Source organism: Parambassis ranga, chromosome 8 (assembly GCF_900634625.1).
Source record: "Parambassis ranga chromosome 8, fParRan2.1, whole genome shotgun sequence".
NCBI lineage: Eukaryota > Metazoa > Chordata > Actinopteri > Ambassidae > Parambassis > Parambassis ranga.
The window spans coordinates 4,500,561-4,524,766 of NC_041029.1; the positions used below are offsets into that span (position 1 = coordinate 4,500,561).

General features: G+C 41.1%; 1 protein-coding gene and 1 non-coding gene across 4 annotated transcripts in view; one reads left to right on the top strand and one right to left on the bottom strand.

Annotated features, from left to right (window-relative positions):
• rbfox1 (RNA binding fox-1 homolog 1) overlaps positions 1 to 24,206 on the top strand; it is a 139,628-nt gene that overhangs the window by 43,809 nt on the left and 71,613 nt on the right. Inside the window, exon 2 of one of the 3 annotated variants that reach the window (XM_028412599.1) lies at positions 13,862 to 13,903. The exons of 1 other annotated variant lie outside the window; for it this stretch is intronic. In XM_028412599.1, coding sequence (XP_028268400.1) covers positions 13,877 to 13,903 — 27 coding nt within the window. In that variant the 5' untranslated portion in view covers positions 13,862 to 13,876. Of the gene's footprint in view, positions 1 to 13,861; positions 13,904 to 16,486; positions 16,596 to 24,206 lie in introns of those variants that run through there. One more of the 3 variants, XM_028412602.1, reaches the window with a different exon arrangement.
• Positions 23,479 to 23,550, bottom strand: trnae-uuc (transfer RNA glutamic acid (anticodon UUC)). Its single transcript has one exon. It is a non-coding gene; the product is annotated as a tRNA-Glu (tRNA).

Genomic DNA, 24,206 nt, shown 5'->3' on the forward strand with positions numbered 1-24,206 from the left:
TATATATTTGTGGGATTCTTTTGTACATCTCACTTATCATTTTCCTGCTTATTAACACAAAATGACAGCCATTTACAACGCAGTGCAAATGCATGCATCAGGGCCATAATGATGCATGGCCGTAATCACAGGCAGCGCCCAGTGAGGTATCTGTGGCTGAAATAACTAATGTTGTCTTTTTAAAAAAAATGTCTTTATTTTTAGACACAAATGGACCTTCAACATGCAGACACCGGACCCTGTAACCCATCAGACTGTGTTCTTGAGACATCTGGCGTGAAATTCATCGGCTCAGTGCACAGAATAATAGATGGCTCAAAAACCATATTTATTTGCCAACATAGTACGTATCGGTCAATATCTCCTGTCCGTTAACTAGAAATGTGTTTATAGCTGTTTTGTTTTCAGTGAAAATCCCCTCAGAAAAATTCTAAATTTATGTATTTCTTTGAAGAAGCCACAGGCCTAATCGTTAAAAATAACATGCAGGCTGTCATACCTATACAGACTAAATTAACAAGCTCCCAGCCCCTGAGGTGAGAATCTCAGAAATGCCTCAGCTCTCCCGAACGGCACCGGCACGGCTTTGTCTTAAATAGATGTCCTGCCTTGTTATGAACGGCGACTGAGATGTCTATGACACTGTAATATATTTGTCTGTCACTCTTTCGCTTTCCCCCTGAGTAGCTTGATGAATGTACTGACCACAATAATTCCTCACCCCCCCCCTCCCTCCTCCCTCCCCTCCCACCACCCCTCAAACACACACCGGCAGAATATGCAGCAGTAACAGAGAGAGAGAGAGTGTGTTCTTGGACTTGTAATCTTAAAAGATCTGAATGTCTCCTCAAAGGCAAAAAGATAGCACAAACGCTCTGTGAGCACATTTTGTTGATGTTCACTTTTACAATTGCCTTGTGTAGCTTGTGTATTTTTACCGTCCAGTTAGACTCAAGGTTGAAAAAGAAATTGGTGGTGAAAGGTCAAGGGCACTGTAATCTCATGGCAAAGCAATATCTAAGAAACACCTGAGGGGATTTTTTTTTTTAAATGTGGCACAAATGTTTAGTCAAGTCAAGGATAAATGACTAAACTTTATTGTTTGGAGAGATTATCTTGTATAATAATGATGGGACTAGATTGGAATGACAGGAGCATACGCGTCATACCTGAGTCTCAAGTCAATGATGCTTTCCCTTCTTTGATCCAGACACTCCAGTCTTTGTTTTCACTGCTGAGCTGCCTCGCTAACTTCCAACCCCACGTGTTCATTTCCACAGTGACTCTCCATCCATCTCTGTCTGTAATAGCAGTTATCTGTTGGTCGCAGGGGGCAGAGGGGGAGGAGGGGGTGGGAGGGACGGGGTGTTGGTGGTGGAGGGCAGGTGGTGTAGATGGCGTATCCCTTGGCAACCCATTAGTTGACAAGTCATACCGCACCAGCCCTCAGCTCATCTTCATTTAGATGCATATAACTAGTCAGAGCAAAGAAAACACACCAAGTTGTTTTCCTCATCACTCTTTAAAGCCTCAAATTTTCACAAAGTTCCGCCCATACCGTGGAAGGTGGATTAGGAAAGAGTGACAACAGCCGTTGGTTTGCATTTTAGCTTGGACGTTCCCTCTCAAGCTCTAAAAAACATCTTCCATGACTGAGCAGGACCAATGTTTTTTTTTTTTTAATCTGTCATGGGATTAGGACAGTTTGTGTGGAAGGAACAGGACAGATAATCCACTGTGTTGTCATGTTCTGATGCCGGTTTCCTGCTTCCAGACATTGATGTACATTCCTGTAGAGATATAAATGGCACTCTCATATATCAATTAAACAATACAGCTTGTCTGCACAGGAGGGACTTCAGCCGCTGTTTTTTAGCCATCTGTCTCATGTTCAGAACAGAAGAGCAAGTTTGTGGAGTCTTGCTGTCTCTGTGAACTTTCTAAAGAACTCTACAGAAGATGATTGCAAGTTGGTGGCCATTATTAGCAAGACTAATAAGGCTGATGCATTCCTCTGTGGTTTATACTTTTCAACCTCCTTCTGTGATTAAAAACTAATTGTTTATATTTTGGGAGAATGCTGAAAAACTTTTTTACATAGTTTATATTTTATTATTACATAGAACATGTGTTAATGATATCAAAACACTACACTACACTAGAGCGATGTGAAATATAGCATTTGATTTGCAGTAAAACCTTTCACACAGTAACAACAAGAGGAAAAAGAAATATTTGAATCCATGTCGATTTTAGTTTGTGGAGATGGAAAGAGAAGAGACAAATGCGACAGAGAGGAAATGGAAGCGGAGATTAGCAGGAGGGACAGAGGAGTGCGGAGAGGGAGTAGCAGTGGAAGGGAGGCCCGGCTGCTGTAGCTGCTGTTTCATTAACTGCTAGTCGACAGCACATACATCAAGCTCCCACAATGCTTAGGGAGCGCAACCGTAACCTGCAGTGATCCACCCGCAAGAAGAGCTGCCAGTGATGGATTGTGTGACATGAACTGAGAGCGCTCTCTCTCTCTCTCTCTCTCTCTCTCACACACACACACACACACAGTGCAAACATTTCTCCAAAATTGTATCTGATGACATTAGGAAGAAATAAAAAAAAATGCATGGTGAGGACAAAATCACAATAATACTTTTATTTAACAGTTTACCACCTATTGTATTGAGTATACTGTGCATGGAACAGTGAGACCAAATAAATACGTTCAGAATTAGGCATTTGGGAAAGAATTATGTTTTATATTTTGAGGCTCATCAGCCACCATTGTTTCCAAGAAAATGGTGGAGAAGCTTGTTCCTGATGATGTTATCCTAAATCTAACCAAGTAGTTTTGATGCCAAAAATTAAGTCCCCCCAAAAAAACCCATTACAAGCAAGTCAGTCATGAAAGTATTTCATGATTTATCTTCTGAATAGATCCATACATCTTAAATTGGTCGCACAAACCCGGGTTTCTGCTCTGCTGAGGTCACTTTTGAAATTCAAACTTTCTCACATCTTCCCAGCTGTAAAATTTTCTTTCACTGGAGCCGGCTGCTGTGGTATTATGTGGAGGAGCCTGTATATTTCATGCATATGATCTTTCCACATCCTGCCTATGTGAGGCCCGGTGTGTGGACAGCGAAGGGCTCAGTCTGCATAGTAATTGGTTGGGTAGGAGGCCGTAATGTTTTAATGCATAAATATATCAAGCGGTGAAATTACAATTTAATGGTGTGTGGAATTAGAGAAGGAAGCTCTTGTTCTCTCCACCCGCTCTCGCTCTTTTACCCCCCCCCCCCCTCCCTCCCCCGAACCCTTTTTCTACTTCTCTACCACCCATTTCCATTCAGCCCATTTCTGTCTTTTCTAACATGTTTTCTGTTTGTTTTTGAACATTAGCTGTTACACAAAGTTCCGCTGCCTCTGAAATGGCATAAGGACAAAATGTGTAATATCAAACTTTGCCTAAGAACATAGATGTTGGCAGCACATTATTTGGTTGGATAAAACCAAGATAAATTAGCTTGAATAAAACAGGATCCAGCTTTATTTGGCGTGACCAGGCCTGCACAGTCCTGACCATGAAGCATGGAGGTGGGAGTTTGATCACACAGGGTGTACGAGTGCAAAAAGTATAGATAAGTATAGATAGTTTGCAAATACTGATGAATGAATGGATGCATTGTGGTTTAAGTATCGCTGAAGCTGTGCAGACCTCAGCCAAGCCTGGTGCCAGAGAACCAGGTGTGTGATCACTTTCAGTGTTTTCGCACTTTCATGACAAAACATCCAAGTCTAATGTGGTGGCACATGCACACACACACTCTGTCTTCCTACCTGTCATGTTCTGACTATACAATGTGAATTGTTTGACAAATTTCCTTTTATTCACCATATTAATTTTTCTCCCACTCATGCACAACTAATTGCTTGTTGTAAACTGCCACTCAAGTTGATGAGAGGTGCGAGTGTGTGCCAGAATGTACAGTGTGTGAGTACAGTATGGGGGAAAAAAAGATGGTGTCATCTGTTACCCTCTTAGTGTATTTGTGCGAAGGTGAAAATGGGTCATTGCAATATAGTGTCGCAGATGATCTGTGTGTGTGTTTTCTCTACAGTGACAGTAAATCTCTAAGAGTAGCCTTTGTGTCTTTGCGTCGGCGCTCATTGATCATGGTGTCACCCCGAGTCACATTTAACATGAGGGCTCTTTAGCTCTTCAGTCACTAGTAACCAATCACAACAAAGCTCGGTGTGCTGACAAACCAGATGTGATGTGTACTGAAAGGTGCTGGAGATACGATGGGGCCAATGAGAAGGACTTTCCCCTGGGCACTTAGTTCTTGCAGTGGGCATGTTGGTATTATTGCACAGGCATCCCCCCCACTCCCACCACTCCTGTGCTTATTGTTGAGAACATGAGTCACAACTGGTGATGATGTCATCCCGGGGTCGTTCCTTGAGCTGCTCTATAGACAGTGAATAATGGACAGCTCCTCCGACTCCGTGACAGCCGTGGTGATCTGACTGGGATAAGGGCACTTGAGCTAAGGGCGACAGTTAACATTTGCCCTCACATTCTCACTGACATGTCATGTATGAATGGATTGTAGTTCATAAAAACAAAACAACCCGCTCCCATCCGCTTACATAAAAATATTTAAAATTTGTGACCAAAAGTTATTCCTCTTACTTTCATATAGAGCATTTTATGTTTTAAGTGTTCCAACATTGGTTTGATACATGTTATATAACTGCAGCAGCAAGATTATTTTGCCCCTGTTGGTTTTAATAGTTCCACAAAATATGGATGTAAATCAAGTGGTCCATTACATTGCCTAATTAAAATACATCTTACATGGCCCATCATCCGTTCTTAAAGGAAAACAATGCTCTTGATATTGTGGGTTTTATTTTTACCTTGTGTATGATTTCTACATTACTCCAGTAAATCACACCTTTTGGGTTTAATGTAATCACTCCCCTTACCCAAATCCTTTCCCCTCTCCTGTTTAGTGCTGTTGTTGCTTTGAGATCAATCACTGCATTTATGATGCCCGTCAAGAGAGTGAGAAAGTTAAGACAAAGCAAAGTTGCAGACTAAAGCTTGATCAAAATTTAGCCTTAGGAATAGTTTGCTTTAAAGATTTAAGGGTCTTTGAAGTGTTGTGTAACTCCTTTACTTTCATATTTACTGCAAGCTGTGTCTGGGTTTTTGCACATGTATGCACTACGGTTTCCCAACCATCTACCTATCCTGCCCTTTAAACCTAAAAATCTAATTTTAAAATCATACTAGAGGTAAAAGGAAGTCAGTGGGGATAAGGTGCATACCGGTGCAGTGTTTGATTCTACATTTATCTCATGTTAAACACTAAATCTTCAAAGTAGATTTGCTGAGGCAGGTGAACAAGGCATTCATTAGTCACGGCGTGATACTTTTGTGATGGCTCTCACATAATTGGGCCGCATGAGGATCATTTAAATCTCTAAATCTGAAATAAGCATTGAAGAGGTAAGCCCTCAGTCCTGCCCTGTTAAATGATACATGAGATATTCCTTTAAGATAAGATGTTATTGTGCGCAGTTACTTAGAGCGGTTACACTGAGCTCGAGTTCAGTGTGCACACCGAACTGGCTTTACTTTGACTTGTGATTTAAATAAAGGTATTACAACAACACAGTGTGGCAGGTAGCCGAAGTTCTAAACAAAGTGCTTCCCAAGCAGAAACACTAGAGACCGATTAGATGGCAGCCCGGTGGCCTACAGTGCAGTGCAACTTTGATTGCAATATATAAGTGTATAGGTTTATTGCTTTATCAATCACTGATTGAATGGGGAATAACTTACGTGCCAAGATGTCGCATACGGGGGCTATCTATCACCTGCGGGGGAAGCGTTTGAACTGGGTTTAGCATGCTGTGAGCAGGACCGGGGAGCAGCGTCTTCTGCTGTGTAGCCTGATTTGGCAGTTTTGGTGATTTGGGTGCATTTCAAGATCTGGACCAGCTGCTGAATTTGTGTATGACAAATGACAGCTGTTCCTATTTGTTTGGCAGAGTTGCCATGGTGACAGGTGTTTTGCTTCAGAGGAGAAAACAAAAAAAAAAACACCTCTGGCGCTATTTACCCGTCCAGATTGTCATCTGATGTCTCTCTCTGAGTATAGATGCATTTATGCCACATATCGGTCTCTTCAATGAATCACCTGAGATCAAATTAATTTAGGTGTTCAGTGATTTTTTTTTTTTTATGCAACGTTCTGGTGGCAGTGGGATGGTGTCAGAGTAGATAAAAGACACTTCCATCATGTTAAGTGTATAAAAACACAGTCAATGCCTTCGCTGTTTTTGTTAAAGACGATTAGGCAACGTTTTGTAAATATATATGGAGTCATTTTATCTGTAATAAAACAAGGCACTCTGTTAAACTGTGGATAGTGGAAGGTATTATTTTCCAAGGAGCAGCCAACAAACCAGTTTAATACAAGTGCTTGTTAAATCAAGATACAAACTACTGACTAGAAGTTAACCTCTGAGTCGTGGAAAATAAATCCTTGTCAGCACAGATGGCCTGCCTTCTCTCTCTCTCTCTGTGTGTGTCTCTCTCTTTCATTATTTCTCAGCCCTCGCCCATTCTGTCTTTTATGAGACTGAACGATCAATAAAGGATTGCGCAGGGAGGCAGAGCGCCTCACATCCCCATTTGGGAAGATAATTTGCGTCAGAAAATGGCAGCCGCTGCACAATAGTATATTGATGTATTAAAGGAAAGAACCAGACGGCATGCATTAGAGGGGAAAAAGACAGAAATAGAGAGGGAGAGAAAACGACTCATAAAATGAGAATAAGAGAGAGCTTGGAGGAGAAAATACAATGCCAGGCATGTGATTTAAAAAGACATTTTTTTTTCCCTGTTTCCATCCACTGTTCAGTATGTAGCTACAGTGTGTATAATGGCAGCAGGAAGTGCCGTTCACAGGCAATTATCTCACAAATCAGCCCCATCTTCCTCCAAGCAGGTCAACTGTAGTACTGGCTGCAGAAAAAAACGAGACTTACAGAATTATTCAGCTCAGTTTAGAACACAATGGTAAAAGTTAATATAATATCCAAGATTGTGTAAAGCTCGTTCCAGAAAAAAAAAGTTCCAACAGTGGCTGATTTACAGCTTATTTCTGCAGCAGTGGCTCAAAACTCAAAGAAAATTTTGACATGAGCTGCTTCAAATGTAACATTTAGCTGGAGCATTTTTTATTAAATCACAAGGACATCAACCAAATATGCAAACCAGTGGATTTGTGACAAACAGAAGCAGTTTCAGTCCTGTGTTGCACCCATAGCCAAAGCAGAGGATGCTTTGTAGCAGCCAGCCTCTGTGTACTGGATGCCAGTAATCCACAAACAATCGGTGCACCACTGGGCTGCATTATGTGCCTTTGGAAAGCTAATGTGCTCTTAGCAAATGATTCAAGGACCCCAGTCCCACATTTTGACAACTAACTATCTGGCTTGCCAATTAATGTATTTTCTATGGTACAGAGAGCAGCTCCATATGCTCCATAATTGTTTGCATTGAACATTTTAAACACGCTGTGGATGCAGGGTTGGCTTCCTTTGACTGTGGCTCTTTCATATAATACAGCACATGTACTATTTGTATGGAAGTGTTGGCAAGAGGCCATCAATCTTTGCATATGACAACGCCTGGCTGTAACCTTAGTGGCAAGTCAGACTCCACAACTCCTGTTTGTCTGTTCTACACAGAAGAAGATAAAGAAATAATGTTAAGAAATATATTGTTTCACTACTGACACCAAATTCAAGGAAAGTATTGACACTTGTATTGAATAATGCCGGCGCTTCCTCCCTAAAAATGATGTCTCAGACTGATACAGACAAAGGGGAAAAAATAACTTCTTGACAGTTGAAAAACCTCAGCAGCCGACTATTTGTCAGCTTATTTCTTCTGTTTAAAAGCTGTGATCCCAGACTATTGATCGATCAGAAGCTCTGTGAAAAGATTAGAAGTGGCTGTTGGTGTATGTGTGTGGTGGGCGATGGTACATGGAGTGCTGCGGGTGAGTAGTTGCTTCCATTAGTCTTCTGACCTCACCATAATTCCTGGAAGCTCAATTTATTGTGGCTGCTCTCTTGCTGGGGCTTTGATTCACTTAACTCATTCAGCAATTCATACCGCTATTTAGCCACTCAAGGCATTGCTTCCTGGCTCACATATTCTCACTGAGGACTTACCTTCATTCTACCTTTTTATTGCTGTTTAAACACAAAGCAGCCTTTCATAGAGCGGTTTACAGGTATAAAGTAGGAACCGACTGCACTGCTGGAGACAAAAAAAAAATAAAAAATCCTTATGGGACCAGATTAGACCATTCTGACCAAACTAAGTGTTGTTGGGATTGTAGTCTGATGAGCTGATGGTTTGTCATATTTTTCCTGGAACAATTTCACAGATTCCGACTTTAATAAACTTTACTGTCAAAAATGGTGAGTGCATTTCTCACTATAGGTCTAGTTTTGGCCCCAGTAGTCATCCCTCATATTAATGAGCTGTCTCCCTTGAAACAGCATCCAACCTGAGGCAAATATAACTGGCAACTGTAAAGCTATCACAAATGCTGAAGAAGCATAAGAGTATCAAGAATCTGTTTTCTATTTTTAAAGGTAAGAGCACTGAGACTGTTACTGTTGTGGAATGTCAGGCACTGCAAATTTTACATTCTGCTCCATCGTAGCTTGGAAAATGTCATCGAACAATTTGGTGCATTGACCAGTTAAATTCCTTAACTTCTTCCCAAACATGAGTTCTTATATAATAAAAGGATAAAATAAAATTGATCCTCTGAAGGCTGCTGTTACATTTTTATACACGCAAACGTCAGCGATTGTTGGTCACACAGACACAAGACAAATTTAGGGGCTCCACCAACGATCGAGCAAAGCTTGTTTTCATCATCTGATAACATAATAATAAGTCACATGAACCCTCCAATCAGGTGCTAATCAATCTTGTGTGCTATTGTATCATTGTCTGTTTTTGGATATACCGCTCCAACATGAACAAAGACAGGGCACGTGTGAGCAGGCAGACCTCTGTACACCCTGCTATCAAAGTTTAAGGTGACAAATGGAGAGGCTTTATTATCTCGTCTCCCTCTGCTTCATACACACAGTGTTTAAAACGACTCAATTACCTCATAAAAGGTCAGGGATGTAGATGGCTGATAGACTTCTAATTATTATCCCAACCTCACCACATTCAACACATCACTACACTTGGTTAGATCCAGCACATATTAAAGGCGTGGAATCAGAGTGCTGCGTTCCATGTTAGATTAGAGTCATTCGGCACATTTTAGGTGCAGAAAAGTCTTTTATGTAGATTCAGTACAATGTTTAAAAGTGACAGTCTATCCATCTGACAGAAAAACAGCCCCATGTTGATACATAACTTGTTCTGGCTGTGTGAGACTATTCTCTATTCAGTGTATGTTTCTCTTCTTTTGTCCCGTCTATCTCAGCTTTTGATGGAAGTAGTCGTTCAGTAGCAGAGAACTAACTCATCTCTTTTCATTTGTTTAGACTGAGACTGTCTCTTCTATGCATTTCCGCCTCATTCCCTTCTTCTTGGTCTCCACTGTTGCCCTTAATTGCACCTAACACGACTATCAAAGCTTTGTATTCTTTCATCTCTTTGTCCTCTATCAGCAGTCTAAAAAGGAAAGTATGGCATATGGATAAAGAGACACAGGAAGTGCTTTGATTCCCCAAGCAGGCGACCCATGACATCTAAGATGGTTTTGTACTTCTTGACTGAGGTCTACAACTAGGAGTTTAGAGTTGCTGTCCAAAGCCGGGGACACACATTAAAACTACTGAGCTGATAAGGAGAGATGAAATGCTGACTGTGATGTTCGGCGCACCGGAGTCAGATGTTGTCTGTCAAAGGACACTGCCTTAGTAGGGCAGGTCTTTCTTTGTCTAGTATTTAGAGAACACACAAGCTTTGTCCCAGTTGAGGGTCTGCATCCTTTGAAGGACACATTTGTAGACCATTTGCGTCACCGTGGCATGACAAGGCTGTTCCAGTTCGACGTGACCTTAAAATGCAGCCAACAGGCGACACCTGGTTTCCACAGACTGAAGTCCAATGGATGGAAAGTAAACTTTAGATAAACAGGAAGTCTTCTGCAGAATAGACCATCCCTTCTAACAACCGCTGATGTGACCTTCGAGGGCTAGACCTTTATATATACCATATTTCCATGGCCCAATGATAACATTCTAGAAATGATTCTTCATTTTCTTTGCGAAACACAAACATTTTTCAAGCCTCAGTTTGTCAATTTTTTTTCACCAAAAGTTCGACCATAATCTCAAACCCATTGACTTCCACTGTAACCAACGCCAGACACAATAACACCAAATACATACACAAATGTGGTCATACATTAGTGGACATCACACATTCTCTAGGCCCACAATGATGCCTTTGAATATGAGCTCAGCTTCTGTGCAGGGTGAGGCACAGAGCAATGACAAGGATATTGCACATTTCTGTAACAGTGCCCTGCAATGCATTAGGGAAATAAAAAGAGAAGCATTTGACAGCTTTTTTTCATTGAAAGGGAGAGCAAAAAGGCCTCACGTTCACATCGTCCATATTTCTCTGTTTTAAGTTTGTTGACAAGCCGAGATAAAGGTACTCCGTTGCTTGAATCAGCCTGCGCCTGTGACCAGGATGACATACTGCATGTTTTCACTTTTGGTGAACAAGAGAGAGTTCTTTTAATGTATAATAATATACTGTAGTTTTTGTGTCTTGTGCATTTCCAACATTTTTACAAGGTTGTCTGTGCAGACTGATGGCGTAGAATGTGGTGTCAGGAGCGCAGGGTATTGTCCTTGGACTTCAGCTGTGACTGCTGAGTTTGTGATGTAAGGTGGAAGAACCTAGCAGCCTGCAGACCATGGCTTCTTTGGAAGTATTGCTACTTTTAAGGAGGGAATGTCTTTTAGATTCCATCTCAAAAATGTTAGGATTGGCTGCGGCGTTTGAGGATCAAGCGAGGTTAAATCCTGGTCATTCTGAGATTGTTGGGAAATATCCAGTTCAAACCCAACAGCCCTCTTTAAACCTTTTTTATTCTGCGTGGCTATGATTGATGTCACTTTTTAGTCCATTTTTCTAAATTAAAAGGCCACACTGTCCTCTCCTTGCTATTGGTAGCTCCAGAAGAATAAGAAACTACTACCGAGTATTGCGTTAGACACACTGTGTGACACATGCACACACATACTCTGACAAGCACCTGAGAGGCGGGACTTATCGACTCAGCCATGGACTCATCAGAAGATTGTTCAGTCAGGCCACTCACATTAATGGTGAAGTAAATTGAAAAATGCAATCAATGATTGGAGTGAATGCTTGGCGGTAATGATATCAGCGTGAGATAATCCAATAATTGCCAAGCTGATGTATTCTCTATTGGTATTTGGCCGCTCTGCCTGTCACTATAAAGTATGCTCCCCTTCTCTTTCCCCTGGCCAAGAGTGGAAGGCAGAGAGACCGAGCGAAAAGAAGCATGCAGCTGCTATGTGAGTGGAGCTAATGAGTGTGAGGCTTTTCTCAGGATGATGCACACAAACTTTTTCTCGATATTAATTTAACAGTAGGGAGCCAAGGTTGTTAGAAAATGAATGTGAAATGTTCCAGAAATAGTTTTCAGAGGTAAAAAACCAAAACAAAATAATAGTTACGGGTGGGAAACTTCAGCCATTTAGCACGCTGCTTGTTTTGGGTGGTTATTTGCCAGAAAAGTCAGTAAACTTTTAAATTTAGGATGAGAGAGAGCCAATATAAAGTTGGTGATGTTGAGGTGATACATTTGATGCCAATATGCACACTTAGCTTTTATTTAAGCTGCCAGCATAACAGCTGGTGATTAAAAATTCACACGCAAATTGCATTTTGTTTGGAAATTTGTATATATATAGATGTTAGTGTTTGGGTTCACACTTAGAATCAATGAATTAATAAACTACTAATCACATTTTAGATGCTATAGTAAGAGGTTTTTGTTTACACCTTAGCACTGAGTCTAACTGCCAGCACACAGTATGTGTTTCATGTAATGTACACCTCAGCCTCTAGGGGCTGCTAGCAGGGCTTTAGTAGGTATTGCTTGTCCTCATATCTCCCCTAAGCCCTCCCTCTCCGTCTCTCCCCATCCTTCAACCTCTCTCACAGTCTGTTATGAGCTGACTGCAGTGCTTGAGGTACAGGCTCCCACTGGGGGCTGCAAGCATTCCTGCTTATTCAGCATCTTCTCACTCATTCTTGCCCCCCCCCCCCCCCCACCTCCTATCTCTTTACCATCCCTGCCTTCCCAGCTTTCATTCCCCGGCAGGGTTTGAAGTACCGTGCAACATGCCTTCATTAATTGCCTACATACATAACTCATTTTCCTTTAATGTTTTTGTGTATAAAGATGCAGACAGCATCTGCATAAATACAGGAATTAACTCTTTGCATTGCCACATCCATACTGTGAATATACATGATACAGTGCTTTTCTGTTTATACACTGATGGTGCTAGGGTGGCGCAACTGCCATTATTTTTCAAACAGAACCACATGTTACAATTTAAACAAATTAATTTGCATTTAAACTCGTGTAAATCTGTTCACATTGAGCCTCTAACAAATTCATACATTTGCTCCTGTTCTTTATTGATTGATGCTTTCTTTTACTTTACTTTAGCTGTCTTAACACATTCTGGAGAAGAGAAAACTTCAAGTGATCTTGACATGGACAGATTAGCCATGGTCAGTGAGATGAACGAAGAAAAGGCCTGAGTGAATAAGGAAATGATGAATAACACATTTTCTTTTAGGAGGGGAAAAAAGAGATTTGAAGTCAGAGCCAGCTTCTGAAGGGCAAGTAGCAAATGAGATATCTAGCACATAAAATGATTTTTTTTTCAGTTGTAACAGCTTTTACTTGCTGTGGAGTGGTCACAGCATCCTCCTCTACCACCTTTAATATGATGCATAAACATGTCTGTCTGGGAGAGAAACAAAGTATCAGCATACAATCAGGACAATTTTCCTCGCCGTCCTTTCGCCTCCCAATATCTCTCTCCCATCATAAACCCCTCATGGTTATCTTTTCAGGCAAAAGCAGGGATAAACAAAAGAGGGAGGGAGGTTGGCTGGGTGTAGAGAGGAGAGGAGAGGAGAGGAGAGGAGAGGAGAGGAGAGGAGAGGAGAGGAGAGGAGAGGAGAGGAGAGGAGAGGAGAGGAGAGGAGAGGAGAGGAGAGGAGAGGAGAGGAGAGGAGAGGAGAGGAGAGAGGAGAGAGGTCAGTGGACATGGATGGTTTATGTACATCTGAGTCACTTTGGACTTTGGAGAGACACTAGGAAACAAGAGAGCTGACATAAGCAACTTCACATTTATTGTAGCCCCGAGTGGCAGTAAGTTTGATTTTGGCAAGGCTGAAGAAAAAGTCCAAACCTTCTTTATGCTACGTCAGTGAAATGACTTCTGTTGAAGACAGGGATCTGTCTGTCCAATATTTCCATGTAAAGAAAGCCTTTGTCCTCTCTGCTGGGCATTAGCTTACCTGTTGTTTTCTGTCTCAGGCTTGTGAAAGGAACAACGTCCTTTAATGAACTTAAAATGTCCTAATGGTCAATATCAAAGTACAAATCGGTTTATCCTTCCCTTTTACTGTCTTGTGTGTTAGGATTGTGGTGGCTAATTTAATAGCCATAGCTGCTGAAGAAGGCTTTTAAGGCTTGTGGTCACAGTCAACAGCTAATTGTTTCTTCTCTTGTAGAATTAACGCCATCTAATGAGCTGCGAGCAAGAGCAGCTGAGGGTAAGTCCAGCCTCCATGAAGGTACATTTGTAGAAAAAACATTGACAGGTTTCCATCGACACACTGATGATACACATCTTTAAATCTGTCTGCCTTTCAGGATTGTACTGTACTGTGTTGTACGCTACAACGTTCAGATTACAGGCCTTTGTACTTCCTGTCTGCATGCGTGCTTCAGACAATGAATGATTGAACCGGTACGTCTGTAGCGTCTGCATGATGAGCATGTTTTGGTCTCATTACTGACTTGACAAGAGTCTTGAGAATAGTAGCGAAGCCAAAGCCTCATTATAAATCTTGCAGATTGAGTAGAGCTAGCTCATATCCACACTTAATGAGTCAGAGATCTCGCCTCTTCGCTGCCTTCTTGCCTCGGGGGAGAAAATTTCGTAACTATAGTTCTGTATTTTATTGCTAGGCTAAGCAAAAAAAGACTCCATTTATTTATTTATTTATGTATTTATTTTTATCTGTTTCAAATAACCAATGAAAAACCTTGGAAAAAAAGAGAGAAAGAAAACAAAAATGTGCAGTTACAGCAGCAGTAAGTGCCGCGCACGTTGGCTTTGATGCCATGCAGCATAATGCTCATTAAATTGTGGGAACACTTTGAGTCTAAAAATAAACTTCAGCCTTAGTGTTATTATTCATGCCATGGCATCTTATTGCAATCCCCTCTACACGCAGCTACCAGCCGATTTCATTTCTTTTTAATTGTCCACAGCCATAAAGGAATGAAGAAGTATTTCCTTCAGGATAAAGGGGAAATGAGAAGCAAATAGATTACACTCTCAGCCTGGATCTGGACGGGTTTTTTTCTGTTTGGTTTGTCATCCTTTAGGGTTTTTCTTCTTTTCTTTAACACATGATTTTCATTCATAACCTTGTGTGACCCATCAAATTCAATTCAAAGATTGTATAGATAGATATATATAAAAGAGTTTTAATTTTTTAACTGTGCCTGTTTTAATATTCGAATACTCTGGCATGATCTGGAACGCTCTCAGGTAATATTTCAAAGTTTACGACTAGCAGAGAGGTTAGGCGCTGCTGCGGGGCGTGTAAAATCTTAATTAAAAATAATAATCCTAGTTAAAAACAATAATTAGATAAACAAACTGTGTGTCATAAATGAGATATCAATACAATTGAGTGAAGGAAGTCTGTGGTAGTAAATTGACCTTCATGTTATTATCCTGGACCTTTAATGAAGGATTCATTTCCTCCTTGAAGCAGGTGAGCTGAAATCCTGATCCTGCCTACGTCATGCTTTGAGATTTTTCTTTCTGTGTGGTATTATGGAGAGCACACTGCTTTCAACCCTGGCACTGACATCGCATCTGTTCGATAATTGTCAACCAGAGACATTAACCACTGATGAGAGTTAGCGCTCACCTCAGGTCACGTCCACCACTGTCCCTCTGATCTCCAAGCCCCCTCACTGATTTAACTGCATCTCTGTTCCAGTGAAACAACTCACACTTGTCAAGGACAAAACTGAGCAATGTGGTTAAGTAAGCGATTACTTTGTAATGCGGGCAGGTAATTCTATTGTTTACCTGCCGATCAGGAGAAGGACAATAAAATAATAGCTGCCATGAGTTGTAAAATCCTTCCTTATAGGATTATAATCCCCTGCACAGTCTTTTTTGAGTCTAATAAGCCTTGAAAGTCATGGATCTACTTAGACCAGCCATCCTGGATTACATTTCATTGTCCCACTAGTACCAACCCACTCCCATACAGTTGCTTGCTTTTTCAGAATGTGTCAATGACTGTTTCCCCCATTACTTTTTTCCTTGGCCTGTGATATTTGGGATTTGGATTTTCATAATTTTTTTGACATGCCTGTTGAGTATTTCATGATTCACGATATGAACAGTAGAGAAAAATATTTTAGTATATTATGTAATTATGTATATATATTTAGTATTAGTGGGTTATCCTATGAAACCTTTGTAACTGGGCCACTATTAAGTAAGTAGCCTACTTGAAACTGCAAAATGGCTGCAAGCAGGGCAGCTATCCGTGTCAAACTCTGTGCACCTCAACTGCTTGTTTTCCACCACTGGCAGGCTAAGACTGTTAATATCCAGCAGTGGCAGCAAATATAGGAATGTTTTCATTCATCACTTTAGAATTTACATTATAATAATTGTGGCTCTCCATGGAGCTACTAACAGCAATTTACTCCTCAGCTGAGTATACACATTTCTGTGTGTACGTGTGTGGGTTTCTCCACCTCTCCTCTCCTCTCTCACTCTTTCATTGTGCAGTGGTATACTGTAGCCTCCTGCTGCATAGAGTAGATTTAGTCATTAGGCTCTCCGTCTCCGTCTCTCTCTCTCTCTCTCTCTCTCTCTCTCTCTCTCTCTCTCTCTCTCTCTCTCACTCACACACACACTCGCTGAAACACTTACGCATACTGAAACACTCACTTACAGAGAAGTGGTGGCTAAGCAGGATTTTACACCAAAGGCACAGAGACAAAGAAAGAGAAGTCAAAAAAGGGGGTCAAAGGCGTCTCACAAATCCAAGAAGAGTTGGCACTTATTGACTGTGATGGTGAGCTGGTGACGGAGTGATACGCAGTCTGCAGGTTACACAACTTGTGTTCAAAGTAAAGGAGGAGTCTCTTTTGGTGCTGCAGGGGAAAGCACTCAGCCGTCCAGCCATGATGATGTATCTGTGGGTAAGTTGTTATCAGTGTGGGTGCTCTGTTGTGCCGCAGAAAGTGATTGGTGGTCGTTTGGAGCAGTTTTTAGTGTTTGCCCAAGCTACAGAACATTGTAAAAAAAAAAAAAATATTCCCGGCTGTGCATTGATGCGCAGGAGCCATGAGCGCCGAGTGTGTCAATATAGTAGAAGCAGTGGAAATAGGTTCATAATGTGTAGCAGTGCAGATACATGCTGAAGCTCACAATATTCTATATGCTATTTGTACATCTAATTGTGCTGAACTTTAGCCATAGAGATGTCTGTCTTTCTCCAGCATAAAGGAACTAATTGTACTGTTGTGCTTAAAGAACTGAAAAACTCACAGACGGAGTGAATAGTGTAGTTCTACCAAACTACACCCGGCTGCAACAAATTTATAGTTGGTGATTGCAGGATTGGCGGTTCAGTCCCCCAGCTGCTACAGCCCACTTTGTGGAGTGCACTGACAACCCTAAATTGCTCCTGGTGGTCAACCCAGCATCATCCATGATGGCAGCGCTCTCTCCCATCAGTATGCAAGTGCAGTGTGTGTGTGTCAGTGTGTGTGTGTGTGTGAATGAGAGGCAAATTGTAAAGTGCTTTGCAAAAAAGAAATTTACAATTACAATGCAGCCATTTATCATAAATGTGCTGAAAATGAAGACAAGGTGAGAATAATTACTGACCCTGTCCGTGGTAAGTGTTTTTATATACAGTTAAAGAAGCACCACTGACATTTTGGGTCTGCTAAATTTCACTTTCACCCTCTTACAAGCGGTTTTAGGCAGGACAGCATGAAGGACTTTTCCTCCACTAGTCCAGCGTCTCAGAGTGCGACGACACTAGGAATATCAATTTATTAATCAGTAGATCTATAGCCAGTAAGTTATGCATTTAAGATAAGATAATGTTGTCATACCCTTTATATAGTAACAGTTATAGAGTTAAGAGTCGTCAGTGAGTAACAATGCTGACATACGGTTGTCACGGTGACATGTTTTTATAGACTTTTTCTTTTGCACCAGCAGCCATCCTATTTTGGCATGGGCAATAATTGTAAGAACAGCTTGCAGCAGGAGGTAATCTAATTATATTATTTTGCAGAGCAGCATATCTTTGCATAGTAACATCAATAAATTTAGGAGAGACAGTCTTCATTTCAGGGCTTAAGACAGCCTATGGCCTGCCAGATCTCTCATAAAGTTTAGTAAACAAAAATGGACCCAGGTCAGTTATAAAATGTTAGTTTAAAGTTTGAAACAATGGTCCGAAAAGCATTGCAATGTAGTCAGCCCAATAAAGGTTGAGATGAAAATGTGAGATATTGTAGCTTTTTTTTTTCCGGTCTGGTAATTTTGTTCTGTCATTATAAATCTCATTTGGACGACTGGCCCTGCCACTTACACATTCACATCCTCCTCATAAATCGTCGTGGTAACCAAGTTCCTTAAAAGGGATTGTGGGAGGGGGTGAATCACCAGGAACATCTGATCGGCAGGGGGAAAATTTAAACAAATCCCGGATGCAGTTCTAGGCTGCCTCGTTCTCCACTTTGAGTCATGTCTCTGTGCATATGAAGATATTTAATGTTGAAAAGCCTGAAGGCTTCAGCTTCAAACAGGATGCAACTTATGCAAATAATATTAAACAAAGAAAAACAACTTATTCGGCCGTACTAATACATACTAATGCACACTGACACATGCTTTTGGTGGCTGTAGTGGCATAAAATGTAGCAGAGATCTGCAACATAACTTGGTGGACCCCCTAAAGTTGTGCTGATTCTCTTTGAAGGAAAAAAAAAAAAACTCAGCAGTCCCCACTGCTGATACGGAGGTCTGGATCACATGTATGCTTTCTGTGCATGACATGGCTGTAAAAGCTTTATTAACATTTGACTTGCAGTGAGTCAGCGCCTCAATGAAGGAGGTCAAGTATCTCGGGGTCTTGTTTACGAGCGTGTATAAGATGAAATGTGACATTGACCGGTCCCAGTGGTGCTGCAGCAGCTGTGATGTGGATGCTACACTTGTCATAGTGAGGAGGGATGCGTTAGACAATGAAGCTGTTTGAAACAATGCGAGCACATACAACAACGTTAGGTCCCTGGTCGGCTACAGACTGACATACTTCCAGATTCCTCTGCTTCGGAACATTTGACTATTATTACTACTGACTTTGTTGTTATCATTGCTTTAAATGGCCAGTAGTCACCTTCTACCTGCTTTTGGTCAGTACTACTGCTACTCCTATTTAGAGGTTGTTTGTCATGGCAGGAATGTGTGAAGAGTCATTTTTTTAGGATGTAAAGCCTTGTTAGGTAGTAATATAAAATAAAAAAGTCATAAATCTGTTTTGCTTTCAATATCATACCGAAGTCTTCCCGTCATGAACACACCCCATGATAATTACATTTTAGGAGAAATAATTAATGAAGCTCTCTCCTTCAGATGTCTTCTAATTTCTGTGTGCTAGCTGACTCTAGGGCTTTGGCAGTAGGAACATGTTAATTGAGAAATATTAGGCCACCTTTAATGAAAGAAGGCTTGATACTTTTTTTAGTAAGTCCTATCCTCTTTGCAGCTCTACACTTAATTTGAAGAGTTCATATTTAATTGAGATTACAGACCCACCATAAAGTAGTCGGCTACCCCAGAGAGACCGAAACAAATTTACAAAAAGATTCACCATGCTTTAAAAAAAAAAAAAAAGTTCACTGGAATCTGTTTCACGAATGAGGAACCCAACAAATATATCACATTACCAGTGAATTTCCCGAGGGGTCCGTATAAAGTTTTCTTGAAATTGAGAATGCGTCGCATTTCTCTCCGCTTTATTAAGATTCAAATCTTGCAGCTGCGAAGAAGAGATCATTAGAATCAATATTCAATTTGAGGGGCTGCTGCTTGTGATGTGGGGCTGCGCTTCATAAAAATGTCAAAAAGATTTAGCGGCGACATACACTAGAGGGACGGCTTGCATTTGTTGATATTGATTTGTAGATATTATTGAGAGAATATCCAGAAGAGCAGTTTTAGCAGCTGCAAAACCACATTAGAATGAAATGGAAAATCATCGGAATAAAATAAACGGCATTACGACTCCAAGCAATACATCTGATGTCCAAATGTAATCTAAGAGGTTTGCAATTTTTACCTGATCAATGTCATGGTGATATTTAATTTAAGGCATGGGCCAGCAAGTAGACTCTTTGTCAGCACTGATCAATTGAAATTCACACTTCTGTGTTACCTTTGACCCCAACCTCCTCCCTACATTCACTTCATAGTTTGTTTTATTTGTCAAGATGATGCTGATACAGGACATATTTCACATCAAAAAAAGGGAGAAACTAGAGGGCAAGCAACAGAAGAACAGAACCAAGGAGGTGTGGGCTAAGGATGATCAATGGACATAAAAAATCTATACCTCATCGTCTGTCTTTCTGCTGCTGCTAACACCCACATTCCCTCACCTGGGAATCGATAGTCTTACTTTACCTTACAAATACTCTACTGTAGACATCTGCTGTTTGTCATTCATAAGCAAAATCTACAAACCGAGACCCCGATCACTCCCACTCCCACTCTTTGTCTTTACCGGATACATTTCTCTACATGTCGGGCGTTGAGGTCACGCGCGCATCGACGTGAAAACATGGTGTAGCTGGGCTTCTGCAGCAGAATTTGCCTGCTCTGTGCTCAAAGGGCTACACATAGCGCTGAACACAAATTATGTTTCCCGTGTTGTAGTCAATTATGCTGGGCTTCCTGAGTGCTAGCTGAACAGGCACTCCATATATTCCAGCAGAACAGCAGAAATATGATGTGGGAGCAAGCCTGGCTGACGGGTATTAATGGCAGGCACTGCAGCAAGGCGAACAGAGCACTGTGCTGATACTGTAGGAAGAAAAAACAGTCTGGAGAGTTTTTCAGAGGAGGACGAATCAGTTGTTGGAGAAGCCCGGTCAACTTCCACAATAAGCCCACACTGACTGTCTGTTTCTACAAATAAGTGCATGATTCTACAGTGATTCACATGCGCATGAAAAGAGTGTATAGATGCAATAGATTAAGATTAAGAAACCTTTATTAGTCCCACAATGGGGAAATTGCATAATACATATACACATTGCATAAATACACACACTTTTTTCATTTTACTTTGCTTTTTTTGGGTTGATTAGGGCCAAAGTGGACAGTTTGCAATGCAACAAAAGGCAACACAGTCATACAATTTATCAGATCAGTTTCAATAATCAACACATGTGTCATATGTGTGTCACTAGTGAGTAAGCCGCTACCTTTACTTACCTCCAAACCTTTACACAAGCAGCATTATAGTGAGGATTTGTTCCAGCATCTATTTATTTGTCGAGTATCAACCTTTCTTTTTTTTTTTTGCATTGATTGTATAATTTTCATTAAGCGAGTGTAAATCTATGAAGCATACTGAGGACTTTAACCTCAAGATATGTTTGCCCATATAAACCTGCCTTCAATCTGTTTTTTTGTGAAAACACAGAACACATTTCTTCATTTGCAAGAATCCGACACAAACATGTGTTCCCTTTCATTTGCTGATCCAATTCCTTGTCCAGCTTGAGCCAGTTTGCCTCCTACCTTTTTCCCCGGCAGCCGTCTTGATTATTGACAAAATGGGCTATTTGTTTCACACAAGTAACCATCACTATTTACCAAATCGTATTTCCCTGCTCGCTGGGCTCCAGCGGGGCTCATTCAGCCACATCAGGCCTGTTATCGGCCCTATATCAAGGTTGAAGCGTTTCCACGCTGCGCTTCAGTCAATGGAGCCTGTGAAAAGACAGGCTTCTCTGCCTAACAGCTTGCACCAGGCAATCTGTAGTATTACACACACACACACACACACACACCAAGGCAATCTGTGCTATCTATTAGCTGAGAGCTGAGGCTAGTCTATTCCCCATGCCCTGAACAGTACTCTCCTCCTCAGACATCTTCTCAGATTCAATCAATAGCTGCTAGCTCACCACAGAGAGAAGGCTGTCTCTCTCTCTGTGTGTGTGTGTGTGTGTGTGTTCATGTCTGTGTTCATGGGAGGAAAAGAACAGAGACAGTGGGGGTACAGGTGAAGAGATGGAGTGGAGGCCAGATTGAGATGGAGTGATGGTAGAGGCAGAGGATGAGGAATGCTGATGCTGCGTTCTTATCACAGAGGATGTCTAACCAGAGCACCACTGACTTCATCTCTCTACCACCATACCCTCATCTTCCACTGATACCGACGGCCATTCATTGTACTGCACGGCCAACACGTTTCATTCCAGCACTTAGCTCTGTGTTTTATGTATATATCAAGCGAGCGACATCATAAATGAAAATAGTTTTCTTCTTACCTGTAAGGAGATCTGATGGAATCAATAAGTCACACTACATTCTTCTAATGCTTTACTTGGACCCATATGCTGCCACAAGTACTGTACATTGTGTGAGCTATTTAAATTCAACATGCCATCTGGTTACATGAAATGGAAAATTGCAGTTGTAAATCGTTTTATGTAAATCAGTGAGGCACACTGAGTACCTCTGGAAAACTTGGATTTCACCACATGAATTTAATGATGTGCCCACCAAAGGGTCTTCTGGGTTCAGGGGAAATCTAAAGTTAAAGTGACACACAGCAGGCGAAAAACATTGTTTTTTTTCATGCAGTGACTAAATGCTGGTCTATTTCCGATGATAATAATAACAAAACAGCCAGAATCCACAGTTTGCATCTGTAAACTTCATGTTCTGAAAGTTCTAATGAAGCTCTCTGTGACACTCAGTATTATTGGATACAAACATGGAATCAGAAACCAACCATGAAACATGAAATCTCATTGTCACTTTTTTTTTATGTTTTTGATAAGCTCTGGCACTTCCTGTTTTACCAGAACAATTGTGAATGACACCTCACACATGACAACAAAGTGGTTTGCCTTTATTTTTAAAGCTCCTATGCGTACTTTATGAAGTTGTGCAGTAAACAATGTATAGAACAGATGCATGTTGTCCCTCATATATCAAACCTTGAGAAACTAGTCCTGGCTCCAGGCCGTCAGGGATCTGTGTGTCTGATTCATGAACCTCTGGCACGAGATCTTAATAAGTGTGATGTGATGACAGATTGATCAATTGAATTCTGCTGTAGCATGCACGACATGGGGCTCTTATTTACATATAATTTACACATGACAGGCTCTGATTTACACGTCAGAGAGCCTGTTATGAAGAAATTACACTCATGTTTCATTCAGTCTCGCGACATGACAGTATGCTGAGTCAGGAAGTTGGCTCAGATTTTTTTTTTTTTTAGCTGTTTATATGTTATATTATTAGAAAGTCACATGCATGATATGTCTTGTAGTGGCTGCTATGACTGGCTCCGACACACAGCAGACCTTCACCCAGGAGGCCCAAATGTGTGTCCACCTTTATTTTTTTGTTTTTGTTGTTGTGACCGTCACTTCCATTTCATTTTCCACTCACAGTTGGGGTTATGCATTAAAACTGGTCAAGCTAAGCTATTAAAAAACAGGGCAAGGTCGTAGGTTCTCATGCTGGCTCTGATTCATTTCGGTCTACACAAAACAATACATTAAGTTCTGTCAGTATTTCACCTGGCAAGAGAGGCGCTGCAGGCACTAAACACATTTCTAACATACTTCTTTGCTTCTGTCACCAAAAAAAAAACGATTCTTGTAATTGTGCACAAAACAATTAATTTATTGTTTTACATGTCTGATATTGTCTAATTTGGTGCCCTCAAAGCAGCTTGAACTGCACCTGATCTTCATAAAAGTTAGATAGATATTTACTTTAATTATCCCTGTGCGGAAATTAAGTAAAAGCTTGTTCCCATACCGGGAGTCGAACCCGGGCCGCCTGGGTGAAAACCAGGAATCCTAACCGCTAGACCATATGGGAAAGTTGGTATAACATTTGATACCCCTGAACCCATCATGAGTCTTGACCAAGTCATGCAGTAAAATCATTCTGAAAAAACTACTCTGATGTTATTACAACAAACAGCTTAAAACACGGCTCGGGGTTTTTGCTGATCTCCACTAAAATATTCCTCCGAAAAAACTAATAAGAAATGGAATTTGTTGAAATTAAAACTAATACTGCATTTGTTAATGCGTGGGTTGTGTTGTGTTCTTATGGGCACATTGCAGCTAAAGTCGGTTGAACACAGCAGGTCAGCTGTCGTGGTGAACATTTCCCCAGCCGCTGTGCTTTTACATTATTTCGGAGCTTTCTGTTTCAGCCTTCGCCGCTGACATTTTAGTTCCACGAGCAGACTGAATGACCGTTGCCGCCAGTGTTCAATTGCCTTGCTCCGCCATGCGTGGCAGGAAAAAGACCATGCAGCCATAAATGGATGTATACCAAGGGCATGCTGTGTAGGGAGGTGGTGGGTCCTGGAGGACGGAGTGTTAAACTTATTTACTCGTTAATAATTCATTTGGTTGATACAGGAAAGTTTGGAGTGTGATTGTACTTTTCTATATTGTTTTTGTTACCTGTTCTTTAATTATTCTGCAGATATGGTGCAGACAGACAGGAAATACATGCAACAA